The sequence below is a fragment of the Dermochelys coriacea genome, chromosome 5 (assembly GCF_009764565.3).
Source record: "Dermochelys coriacea isolate rDerCor1 chromosome 5, rDerCor1.pri.v4, whole genome shotgun sequence".
NCBI lineage: Eukaryota > Metazoa > Chordata > Testudines > Dermochelyidae > Dermochelys > Dermochelys coriacea.
The window spans coordinates 4,725,228-4,737,407 of NC_050072.1; the positions used below are offsets into that span (position 1 = coordinate 4,725,228).

Consider the following 12,180-nt stretch of genomic DNA (forward strand, 5'->3'; position numbering starts at 1 on the left):
TAATATTAAGCACATGTTTTCCCATGTAATTCTGTCTGTTGTAAATTGGAATTTTCATATGTCTTCAGCTTAGTTTCTAGCTCCTAGATGGGAAGAAATTGACCTTATTGAAAGCAATTTTTGCTACAAAGATGATTTCAACAGCTTTGAAGTTTGCAGTGAATGGATTTTAGATCTTTTGTTAGTGCTGGGATTGTGCACATTAGCAACCTGTATGTTAGAGGGGTTTGTGGAAAGACTATACCATACAATACCGCCTGGATTTTCTACAAATGGGCCTGGTGGATGGGACATCAGGGTTCTCTAAGAGAATTTCAGTGCTGCTGCAAGGTGCTGAAGACTGGCCTACTCAATTGTCTGCAAAATGGGTACAGCACAGGCAGTGAAGGCTTCTTGACCCCCTGTCATGCTGGGACTAACAGTTCAACCTCCATGTCCAGTCAATCCTTTGCCTTCCTGAGGTGTGCCACCAGAGTGCTAGTCATGAATATGGACATGTCACCTAGGAACTTGACTGAAACTACAACGGCACTTCACACAGGTCACCAAACAGCCATCAGATGGTAATGACTTTGGGTTACTACCATCCTGGGCTGGAATTGAACTGGTGACAGAAAATCTCCATATTATCTTGGACTATCTATCATCTAAGCGTGTTGAAAACGGATTTTTTTTTCCAAATACTGCCCTAAACTTATTAAATGGCTTCCACAGTTCTGTAAAGCCTCTGGGTTTAAATGATCTGAGCTGCAGCTAGCAAGAGATGTCAAGAGTAACAAGAAGGGTTTCTTCAGGTATGTTGGCAACAAGAAGAAAGCCAAGGAAAGTGTGGGCCCCTTACTGAATGAGGGAGGCAAGCTAGTGACAGAGGATGTGGAAAAAGCTAATGTACTCAATGCTTTTTTTGCCTCTGTTTCACTAACAAGGTCAGCTCCCAGACTGCTGTGCTGGGCATCACAAAATGGGGAAGAGATGGCCAGCCCTCTGTAGAGATAGAGGTGGTTAGGGACTATTTAGAAAAGCTGGACGTGCACAAGTCCATGGGGCCGGACGAATTGCATCCGAGAGTGCTGAAGGAATTGGCGGCTGTGATTGCAGAGCCCTTGGCCATTATCTTTGAAAACTCGTGGCGAACGGGGGAAGTCCCGGATGACTGGAAAAAGGCTAATGTAGTGCCCATCTTTAAAAAAGGGAAGAAGGAGGATCCTGGGAACTACAGGCCAGTCAGCCTCACCTCAGTCCCTGGAAAAATCATGGAGCAGGTCCTCAAAGAATCAATCCTGAAGCACTTAGAGGAGAGGAAAGTGATCAGGAACAGTCAGCATGGATTCACCAAGGGAAGGTCATGCCTGACTAATCTAATCGCCTTTTATGATGAGATTACTGGTTCTGTGATGAAGGGAAAGCAGTGGATGTATTGTTTCTTGACTTTAGCAAAGCTTTTGACACGGTCTCCACAGCATTCTTGTCAGCAAGTTAAGGAAGTATGGGCTGGATGAATGCACTATAAGGTGGGTAGAAAGCTGGCTAGATTGTCGGGCTCAACGGGTAGTGATCAATGGCTCCATGTCTAGTTGGCAGCCGGTGTCAAGTGGAGGGCCCAGGGGTCGGTCCTGGGGCCCGTTTTGTTCAATATCTTCATAAATGATCTGGAGGATGGTGTGGATTGCACTCTCAGCAAATTTGCGGATGATACTAAACTGGGAGGAGTGGTAGATACGCTGGAGGGGAGGGATAGGATACAGAAGGACCTAGACAAATTGGAGGATTGGGCCAAAAGAAATCTAATGAGGTTCAATAAGGATAAGTGCAGGGTCCTGCACTTAGGATGGAAGAATCCAATGCACCGCTACAGACTAGGGACCGAATGGCTCGGCAGCAGTTCTGCGGAAAAGGACCTAGGGGTGACAGTGGACGAGAAGCTGGATATGAGTCAGCAGTGTGCCCTTGTTGCCAAGAAGGCCAATGGCATTTTGGGGTGTATAAGTAGGGGCATAGCGAGCAGATCGAGGGACGTGATCGTTCCCCTCTATTCGACACTGGTGAGGCCTCATCTGGAGTACTGTATCCAGTTTTGGGCCCCACACTACAGGAAGGATGTGGATAAATTGGAAAGAGTACAACGAAGGGCAACGAAAATGATTAGGGGTCTAGAGCACATGACTTATGAGGAGAGGCTGAGGGAGCTGGGATTGTTTAGTCTGCAGAAGAGAAGAATGAGGGGGGATTTGATAGCTGCTTTCAACTACCTGAAAGGGGGTTTCAAAGAGGATGGCTCTAGACTGTTCTCAATGGTAGCAGATGACAGAACGAGGAGTAATGGTCTCAAGTTGCAATGGGGGAGGTTTAGATTGGATATTAGGAAAAACTTTTTCACTAAGAGGGTGGTGAAACACTGGAATGCGTTACCTAGGGAGGTGGTAGAATCTCCTTCCTTAGAGGTTTTTAAGGTCAGGCTTGACAAAGCCCTGGCTGGGATGATTTAACTGGGACTTGGTCCTGCTTTGAGCAGGGGGTTGGACTAGATGACCTTCTGGGGTCCCTTCCAACCCTGATATTCTATGATTCTATGATTCTATGATCTAAAACACAAAGCTGTGCCTCTGTCCTACCAAACTTGGATGCTGGTGGACTCAACCAGCAGCAAATTAGAGAAATAACTGCATATCTGTGTTCGCTAAGCCATGTCTAATGGATGGTTGTTTGGTTGTTTTTTTTTTTAACAGGATCCAACTGCTGCATCTATCTCAGACAGAGACTGTGATACAAGGGAGGGAGAGACTGTAGCCATGAACTATAAACCATCCCCACTTCAAGTGAAACTAGGTGAGTCTCTGCGTTAACACAGAATGATGGGTTTTTTTAAAATGAAAGCTTGCCAAAGGAGTGCAGTGTGCTATGGGATTCTGTGCTGTGACACTCGTGTCTCTGTTACGACCCGGAGCACTCCAATCATTTACGACAACGTGTTAAACAGTTGACAAATCTGACCATGCTCCAGACAACCTGTTGCTTAAGTAGGACCTCTTTTCTATTACTACACTGGGGCTCCTAAAATGGAAGCTAGGGGAGTCCCTCCCTCTTGAGAAGACCTTCCAGAAAGGATGGTATCACCTTTGTCTCTGAAGAAGTGCATCAAAATGAGATAAATATTTAGTGCTGATAAAATGCTAGGCTTGTAAAAGCATTGAGGTGAAATCCAGCTGTTGTCCTGAGCTAAGCTGAGGCTTTAGCTCAGCAGTGCATTGGCTTGACAAGTCTGACGATCATATTTCTGCCATAACTCTGGCAGAATTTCTCCTCAGACATGGCTCTTAACTAGAGTAGATGCTGTGCCTGCTTAGTTAAGCAAGTATGTGTCTGTTGGGCTCATTCATATATGCAAACGAATGCACTGTTGAGCTAAAGTATCAGCTTAGTTCAAGACAGCAGCTGGATTTCATCCCCAGTGACTTTCATAAGCATAGCATTTCATCAGCACGAAATACTTATCTCGCATTGATACAACTCTTCAGAGCCAAAAAGTGACACCATCCTTTCTGGTAGGTCAAGAGGGAGGGACTCCCACAACTTAAGTTTGAGTATTAGCTAAGCAGGCACATTGGGGACACTAATTGAGAGAGATTTGAGGAGAACTCCCACCTGAGTTTTGGTAGAAATACAGTCTGTCATATATAGATAGATAGATTGATATCTAACACACATGTCTGGACTCCAATCTTTGCTTATGGCTGTGCCAAGAATTTTAGGAGGAACGTTAATTGACATGAGGCAGGATGGGACTAATGATGTCTTGAGCCATTGGAGCTGTTCATCCTTGTCAACTGCCGCTACATTTAAAAACTGTCAGACTTACAAGATGTACTCACAGTTCAGTGTGGCTCACCTCTTTTTGTTTCAACCCTCATTCCCCTGCTGCTTCTCTTGTCTCTCCTTCATTTTCTGACCTGTGTAGGTCTTGAACTCTTTAGGGCAGGGATTGTCTTTGTAATCTTTTCAATGCTCTGGGCAAAATTATAGTGCTATATAAATATTCAGTAGCTTTCCTAGCACAGCTATCGCATGGGCCATTTAGAGGTCAGGATTCTAGTCCTATTGCAGATGTGCCAAAATGATAGTGGCATTAACTTTTTTTTTTAACATTGTTAAAACATAGTCAGTTGTTCTAATGTCACACTCGGTCCCTTGATCTGACAGTACACTAATTCATTGTCTGTTTTCTCTATGGGTATTCAGACATATAGTAACCACATGCCATTCTGGGAATCCTGATTCAAATGAGCTCAGTGAAAATATCAACTCGGCATGAACACAACTTTTACTTCCCGAGCCAGCAGTGGTTGGGAATGCTGCCTGGGTAGAATGCTACATCCTGGGACAGGACTGTATTCAAAATCATTAACCTGTCCAGCCACTGAATGTCCTCCATATTTGGATGGGTGTCCCATTATGTCTTGTGAGAGAAGCAAGGTAGCTGGAATGTAGGTGCTCAGGAATGGGTGTTAAAAATAAGAAGACCCTCCTGGTTGCACTGGAGTTTTCGATAATTCCTCAGAGGCAGGGGTTGGCTTGAACATAGCTAGTGCAGTAAAACGTGTAGCTTTTTCTCAAGTAAAAATACTGTGGGACCATATTTTAAAAAACACACACAAATGGGCTCTAGTTAGTTCTGTGGAAATAATATCACCTGGTTCTGGTAACAAACCACAAGCATTTACTTATGATTTATTACCCTTACCCCTTAATGAAATTATAGCCTTGATATGATTTTAATTCTACTATATTTGCTTGACATATATTCTGATGCTCCTTCTGTGTTTTTATCACTGTGTCAGATTGTAAATTCCTCGGTTCAGGGATTTTGCCTCCTATTTGTAAATAACTTGATAATGAGGTGTCCTTCAACACTGCTGTCAATGTATGTGCATCTAAGCGTTCATAGGGTGTTTCCAGCTCATCCTCACCAGAAAGTATAACAAATGGAGCTGGTACCTCAAGCCTATGAGAACAAGACAGGGTTTCGATAAGGTGGAAAAAGGAGAACAAAGTAATCCCAAAGGTTAAATATTGATGATCTGTATTAAATGTAGTAACCTGGTTAGATCTCTAAGGACTCTCCTCTCCTCCCACTTTCCCCTCTGCTAATCCCACCTCTCCTGAGATGTTGACAAGGAGTAGATGGAATTCTGCTAGAGGCTGTGGTGCTGCTTAAATCTCACGGTGGGCTCACTGTTGAGTAGCAAAGGGGATCTCTTTCACAATATCCAGAGACTACTGAGCAAGCTACAGCAGTCGCACATAGGGAGTGAGAGTGGGACAGGCAATCAAATCAGAGTTTCATGTGGCCATGTAAAAAATGGCTGGTTGGCTACTGGCCCTACCTCTGCCTCTTGCTAATTGTTCATCTTTGTTTCTGCCACTAGATTGTTTTATGCACAAGAGTCCTGAGATTTTATTCTGTACTACTAGGGAGGAACTCAGACTTCCCATTTCCTTATGGTCTGTCTGATTTTGTGGGTTTCTGTGTAGACGTTAATTCGGTTGTCTACTTCAAAATGCAAAAAACACTTAAACTTTATTTGTGCTGTCTATCATATTAACATCTGTAAGCCAACAGGCAGGATTCCTGTAAACCACAAGCAACTCTCTGGAATAAACTTTATTTAGAGCATATAGTTCTGCCAGTGATCTAAGACTAACAGTTTAATGCAGAATTCCCATCGCAAGGCTGATGCAGCATGATGTTCCTCCTGATGTGGTAGCATTAAGCCTGTCTTAGAGAGCTGGCTTTAAGGATGGATTTAGATTCCAGGCTCTGGCTTGGTGGAGAGCAGAGTTAATTGAGGAACTAATCCATTTGAGGAAAGAGGGCACGCTGACCACACACACCATGGTATTAGCTCCTACTGCCTACCTCTTGAATGACATTGATTCATGACAGATATGGCTTTGCTCTGCTGCAGGGAAGGAAAGGTATAGGAAACACTAATCAATATTGGTTGAGAACGACAGAGCCTTCAGCATTCAAGATAACAAAATCTGTGCTTTTCCAATCTAACCCCTGCCCCAATAGAGGGTAGCCTTCCTTTCTCTCCATAGTGTTCCTGAAACTGATTTTTCTTTTTCGATAACCAGTTTAATTTTACTTTTCGAAGGAAATGCAATGAGTGTGGATTGTTTTTAAAACAGCTACGTTGAGCAGCCACATACAATAGCGTAACCCCATTGCTGACAGCATTCAAGGACACAGCACTCTATGCACAGGGTCGGATGTAATGACTGAGGACAGGTGTCCAAATTTTGCTCAGCTGTGGGTTGCAGTGGCAGCTTGCCACAAGTTTAAGAGTTGCAGCTAAATTATGTAAAATAGGGCCAATGGCAGCAGCCCCTATTTGCAACACGGAGAGACTGCGAGGTCCCCACCTGACCATTCCCTTCTCCCTCTTGATCTGAGAATTGCATTCTGAGATATGTTGTTTGTAACAGGCACATCTGCATATTAACTATGAATCCAACTTCTTTTGTGGAGCTGAATGTGTCAGTACAACCCTGATACTCTTTGTCCCTTTTCCTTGATGCCTCTTGCCTGTCTTTTTATACAAAAGAACTCCGTGATCCAAATACTTCATGCTGTTAATAATATAATAAGCAAAAGTTGTAAGTGGCTGAACAAATCAATACCATTAATGTATCCTTTTGTCAGTACCTCAAATACTGTATTATTCCCAATTGTTCGTCTGAGACAGGGCGATTCATGCTAATTAGGTAGAGCAGCTGGGAACAAGCTGTATAGGTGGATTAGAAGAGCATTTTTAACAAAGAAATTGCAACTCTTCTGCTAGCTCCCAAGATTCCAGCTCTATTGAGAAAACTGCAGATCTCCATATCCGTAACCATTCGCATTGTGACCTCAAGTGACATCATTACTTTAAGTGCTCAAAGCTATTTTCTTCCCTTGGGAGTTCCCATTTCCTTTCAGATTGTGTCTGTACTGTGTGCTGGGGGAATGAGTAATGCGGAAGCGGAAGCAAGTGGCAATATAGCACTGCTATTGATTGTCTTCATGATGATAAAAGTGCAGCCTACCACTTGGAGGCCTCCTGGGGATAAGAGGAATTTATTTAAACATAATTTCATGTGTTATTACTTCTTCCAGTTGTAACAAATTGTGCATACAATTTATTGTAGCTTCTTGCAAAGTATCTCGATCCTTTGAGAGGAGGGGGAGAATGTAATGCTCTATAGATTTTGGGACAGTGGGCCTCGTGCTGGCAGCATGGGGATATGATGGTAAAAAGAGGCCACTTCAAAATGTAGTGGTGATGCAAGAACTCTTGCAGATTAGTTGGAGTTGAGAGAATGGAAGGAAGCAATAAAGGGAAGCAAAGAGGAGGTGAGTGGAGTTTAGTGTCGGTCACAGACTGAAGTGAACAAAAATGTGCCAGGCACAGGAGAAGACACTCATAAAATCCACTTTTTTTTACACAAGTATTCTTAGAAATTAATCGGAGAAGTCGAATACACCTCTACCCCAATATAACGTGGTCCTCAGGAGCCAAAAAATCTTACTGTGTTATAGGTGAAACCGTGTTATATCAAACTTGCTTTGGCCTCGAGCATTTCCATTATTAATAGTCACTTCCCTCCCTGCTCCTTTTCCCCTGACTGCCCTCTCCAGAGACACCCCCATCCCTAATCACCCCCAGAACCCCACCCCCTACTCAACCTCCCTGTCACCTGACTGCCCTGACCCCTATCCACATCCCTGCCCCCTGACAGGCCCTCTCGGGACTCCCACACCCTATCCAATGCCCCTGGCCCTGACCGCCCCACACCCAGAGCCTCCGAACCATCCAACCCCCCCGTCCCCTGACCGCCCCCTGAGACCCTCTGCCCCTTATCCAACCCCTCAGCCCCAGCCCGGCACCCTTAACACACTGCTCAGAGCAGCGTGTCGGAGCCTGATGTGCTGATCCACCAGAGTGCACAGCCCTGCCCACCAGAGCAGTGCTTTTACCGCATTATATCTGAATTCGTGTTATATCAGGGTAGAGGTGTATATATTTTTACTTAAGGAAGTTAAATGAAGGGTCCATGGTTAAAGCAGAGGACTGGAAGGTGGTGTCATAAGTGCAAAGTATAGTTAAAATTGCAGACAAAGAGGAAACTTACCACATCTATGGAAAACTAAACACTGCAGGCAGCACTGCAGAAGTAGCGAGCAGGTATGCCAGTTATACCCAGAGTGCAGGTAATGTGGCTTATTTTATCCTCATTACTTTTTTTCCATATAGTAAATGTAATGTTGCTGAAACATCCTGGAGAGACCTAACGGGGGGCTTCCCACCAGTATACGTCAACAATGACTTGGAGAGGGGCAGCTCTAGCTGGGTTGATGGGAGAATTTATTTCGTTTCAATCCATTTTTTGTGGCAGTCTCAGCAAAAGGCTGAGACTGCCACAAAAAAGGAGGAAGTGGAAAATTAGTACCAATTGTTCTGGCTTCTGTGGTCTGAGTTCCCTTGGAAGCAGGATCCACCAACACATTTTGCATAGCCCACCCATGGGGAATGTTTCCCCCTTAGCCTGAATTACCCAGACATTATTATTTCTCTATTGTAAACTTAGTGTTATTTCTAATGTCTACCTCGGTAGGTGAGCTTCTCAGTAGTACCACTCGAGGGAGACCAGTAGAACTCTGTGTAATTAACATAAGCTGGCACCAGAACAGACCACAGCATCTGCAGACCCTCATTCAGGGCAAACATTTTCTGCATTTCATTCATGAGAGATGAGTCTTAAACTTTGTCTATCTGACAGTTGATCAGATTTTTTTCTCTCCTTTTTCCTTCACTACATCACATATTCGGTTATTAGCAGCCTGCAACCCCTCATGGCTATTGGTGCCAAAATGCTGGGCCAGCAGATAAGGGTTGTATTGAATAGGAATAATATGCACTTGTCAAAGAAAGGAGATTGCTATTTTTGACTCTTGACTACCATTCCCAGGCAAAGACAATGCTGACAGTACCCTAGAAACATTCATGTCCTCCCTCTGAAATCACAAAGTGTGTACCTAGTCTGGGCTAGAAATGAAGGTGGTGTGATATAAGCTAGCTGCCATTACACAAGGTCACAGTGGCACTAACCCTTTCATACGATGGACCACTTAATTATTTATTTGTATTACAGAAGTGCCTAAGAACTACAGTCTCTCTTTTTAGCCAGCATCTGCCTCTGCTATGCTGTCTCCAGGCCACTTTGCAGTCCAGTCCTGCCCTTCTGTGTGCTACTCACCCTCCAATCTTGGGATCAGAAAATTTTATCACTGATTTAAGAAGAAATGAAGCAGCCACGCAGGGGGCAAAAAATGAGGTGGAGTGTTAGTCATTTATACAAATAAGCCTCTGGACACTCAAGTGTCTTGGACTAACAAAGTATCTGTCGGACATGGACAGCTGCTTTACCATTGAACAGAAGCAGCTCTGAGGACCACAGTCTGAGAATTGTTGCAGCCTGCATAGGCTGCAGTCATTTTATGCCAGTGCAAGCAGTGAGCCATCTGGCTACTTCCCTTCGTTTCTTTCCTTTCTTATCTTGCAAACTGTTTGCAAAGCTCTGGGTTTTTTTCTATCTGGTATAATTTTTTATGAACTAGGTCTTGTTGAAAGAAAATAAAGCACTTATGGATGCCACATAGTTACCAGACACGATTTGTAAAAGAGCGATAAAATCACTGCAGTAATTGGACAGTCTTCAGCTCAATTAATCCATTCCTCAAGTTGTTAATCACAGCTCTCTCAAGATGTTCCACTTACTATCTGAGTCAAGGCTGAATAGCTTGTGCTGATGGAATGTGTTTATTATGTCATTCATAGAAATGTCGCATCACACATAGGGACAATGCAAAATAGCTCCAGGTTCATTTGCGTTCGCTTGCACGCACACCCCTTTCCAAAGGGAACAATCAGAAATGATCAAACATCAGGCCAAAAGAGAGCATCATAAAGTCTCATAATAAAGGCTTCCAAACAACCATAGAAGTAGCTTCATCCATTATAAGTACGTGGGATCCTCCTTCATTAGCATGTTAACCAACAGACAGGACTTTCTGCCAAAAATCTCATTAGGTCAGATCATGGATGAGATGGGACTTCTATTTTGGTGTTGTGATTGACCACTGAGCAGAAGGGCAAATGTGCCAAAACCAAGTGCAGCTTTCCTATGGGAAGGTTGCTATTCTGGTGACAATGCATCATACTTCTCACACTCCTAGTTCATTCTCTGTGAGGGGCCTGCCCTTTCCCAGTCAGTCTCTGACTCTACATTGCCATCTCTTCAGCATTTACTTTTCAACTAAGCCCCAAGCATTTGCACTGTGGTCTGCATGCAAAGTGATGACTGCACTGAACTAGTGTGGTTCGAGGTAGTGTTTTCAGTCTCTTCTTCCCTGCTGGATGGTCTGCAAAGGATTTAGGAAGAGCAGATCTTTCAGTACCTGGGCACAATGAGGTCAGTTGTTCTGGGTTGCCTTGTGGTTTCAGTGTTTACGCAGGACTCATGGCTTTTGACTGTTTCTTATGGTTTGAAATAATTGATTAATAGACTTAATGGTCCCTCCTGGCTTTAACAGTCGTCTAATCTGACCACTGCATAACACAAGTCATAGAAATTCACCTGACAATTCCTTCGCTGGTCCCTATAATATCTGACTGAACTATAGTGTATCTCTTAGAAAATTATTCAGACTTGTTTAAAGGCTTCAAGGGAGGAAGGACCTGTGTCACTTGTTGCTAAGCTGCTTGCAGTTTCACTGTTAAAAACCTGTGCCTTATTTCCAATTTGTCTTCTTGTAGCTTCAACTTCCAACCATTGGATCTCTTTATACCCGTTTACTAGATTAAACAGCTCTGATATCTTCTGCCTGCATATGTACATACAGACTGTGTGATCAAGTCACTGTTTTAACCTTTGCTTTGATGAGCCAAAATAATAGATAATTTCTCAAGGCTCTCGTGAACAATATTTTCCATATTTTGGGTTTTAAACAGATGTCTAGGAAGAAGCCACCTGATGGACAGTATTTCTTTTCCCTTCCCTCAGAACTTGGCTAGGTTATCTTAGGGTTACGGGGACACACATGGGTTAAGGAGTGCACTCAAAATACAAATAAATCCTGTTTGGTGTCCCAGGTCATGGGGAAAATACCCACAGTCTCTAAAACTAATCCTTTTCTCTGTCCCCATTGCTAAAACTGTGACCGTGCATTGGTTTTTCTCTCACTTCTACTGTAGCCAATGCCATCTACTCCTCCCTGCCTCTAACCTGTACGAAATGGTACAATTTTAAAAGCCTTCTCCTCCACTCTGCCCATGTATTTCATTCGCACTTTCAGATCTCTTCATTGGCTCCCTCCTACTTTCCACAAGAGTAAAATTATTCATTCTTTGCTTTAAGGCTCTGCACAGCTCAGTAGGTACCTACATTTCAGCCCGGTTTTTCCTCCTACTGTCCCTTCTAGCCCAGCATTCGGTCCAGTCCTTTTTCTGTGATCTTTGTCCTCAGACTCATTCTTAACTCCGTGCCTTTTTCTCATGTTGCCTCCTACTCTGAAAACAGCCTGAATCAATATAGATTAAGCTTCTCTGGGCAGAAAATTGTCTAAAATTGTCTTGTAAAGCAGCACTGTTCGAAGCACTATATACATAAACCCTCTGGAATCTTCTAAAGCATGTCTATTGTGTATCTAAAAAGCATCATATTTTACCTGCCCCTTTGTTTACTTCTAAGCTTGCTCTTTCCTGTTCTAAATTTGAAATAATTGCTGCTTTAATTGTACATCCTACAGTAGTCTCACCCATAGCATTGGTTTTGCTCACCTGTATGAAATGAGCACAGTTAAGTCAGCTAATGTTGATGTCTCATGAAGGAATAGTACAGTTCTCCCCATATAGTTTAGTCATCAGCAGTTCACAGAGTAAAAAGTGTTTCCTGCCATGAATAAACTGTGAGCCGTATTTGAAAATAGGCTTCAATCACATCGGACATCCTGGAGCTTCTTGCTGCTGGCTGTCACTTTGTTGCAAGGTGAGAGCCTTTGATCTAGAGACTGGAACTTCATCTCTCCTTCTCGCTTCAGTGCTGGAGCTGAAATTAGGAAGAACTGACTTTTAAATTATG

The 12,180-nt window shown here is 43.4% G+C and overlaps 1 protein-coding gene across 7 annotated transcripts in view; it reads left to right on the forward strand.

Annotated features, from left to right (window-relative positions):
* Positions 1 to 12,180, forward strand: part of FAM219A (family with sequence similarity 219 member A) — a 166,782-nt gene that overhangs the window by 91,385 nt on the left and 63,217 nt on the right. For all 7 annotated transcript variants that reach the window (XM_043515362.1, XM_038401490.2, XM_043515363.1 and 4 more), the window contains exon 2: positions 2,727 to 2,826. In XM_043515362.1, the coding sequence (XP_043371297.1) occupies positions 2,727 to 2,826 (100 nt within the window). The remainder of the gene's footprint in view (positions 1 to 2,726; positions 2,827 to 12,180) is intronic.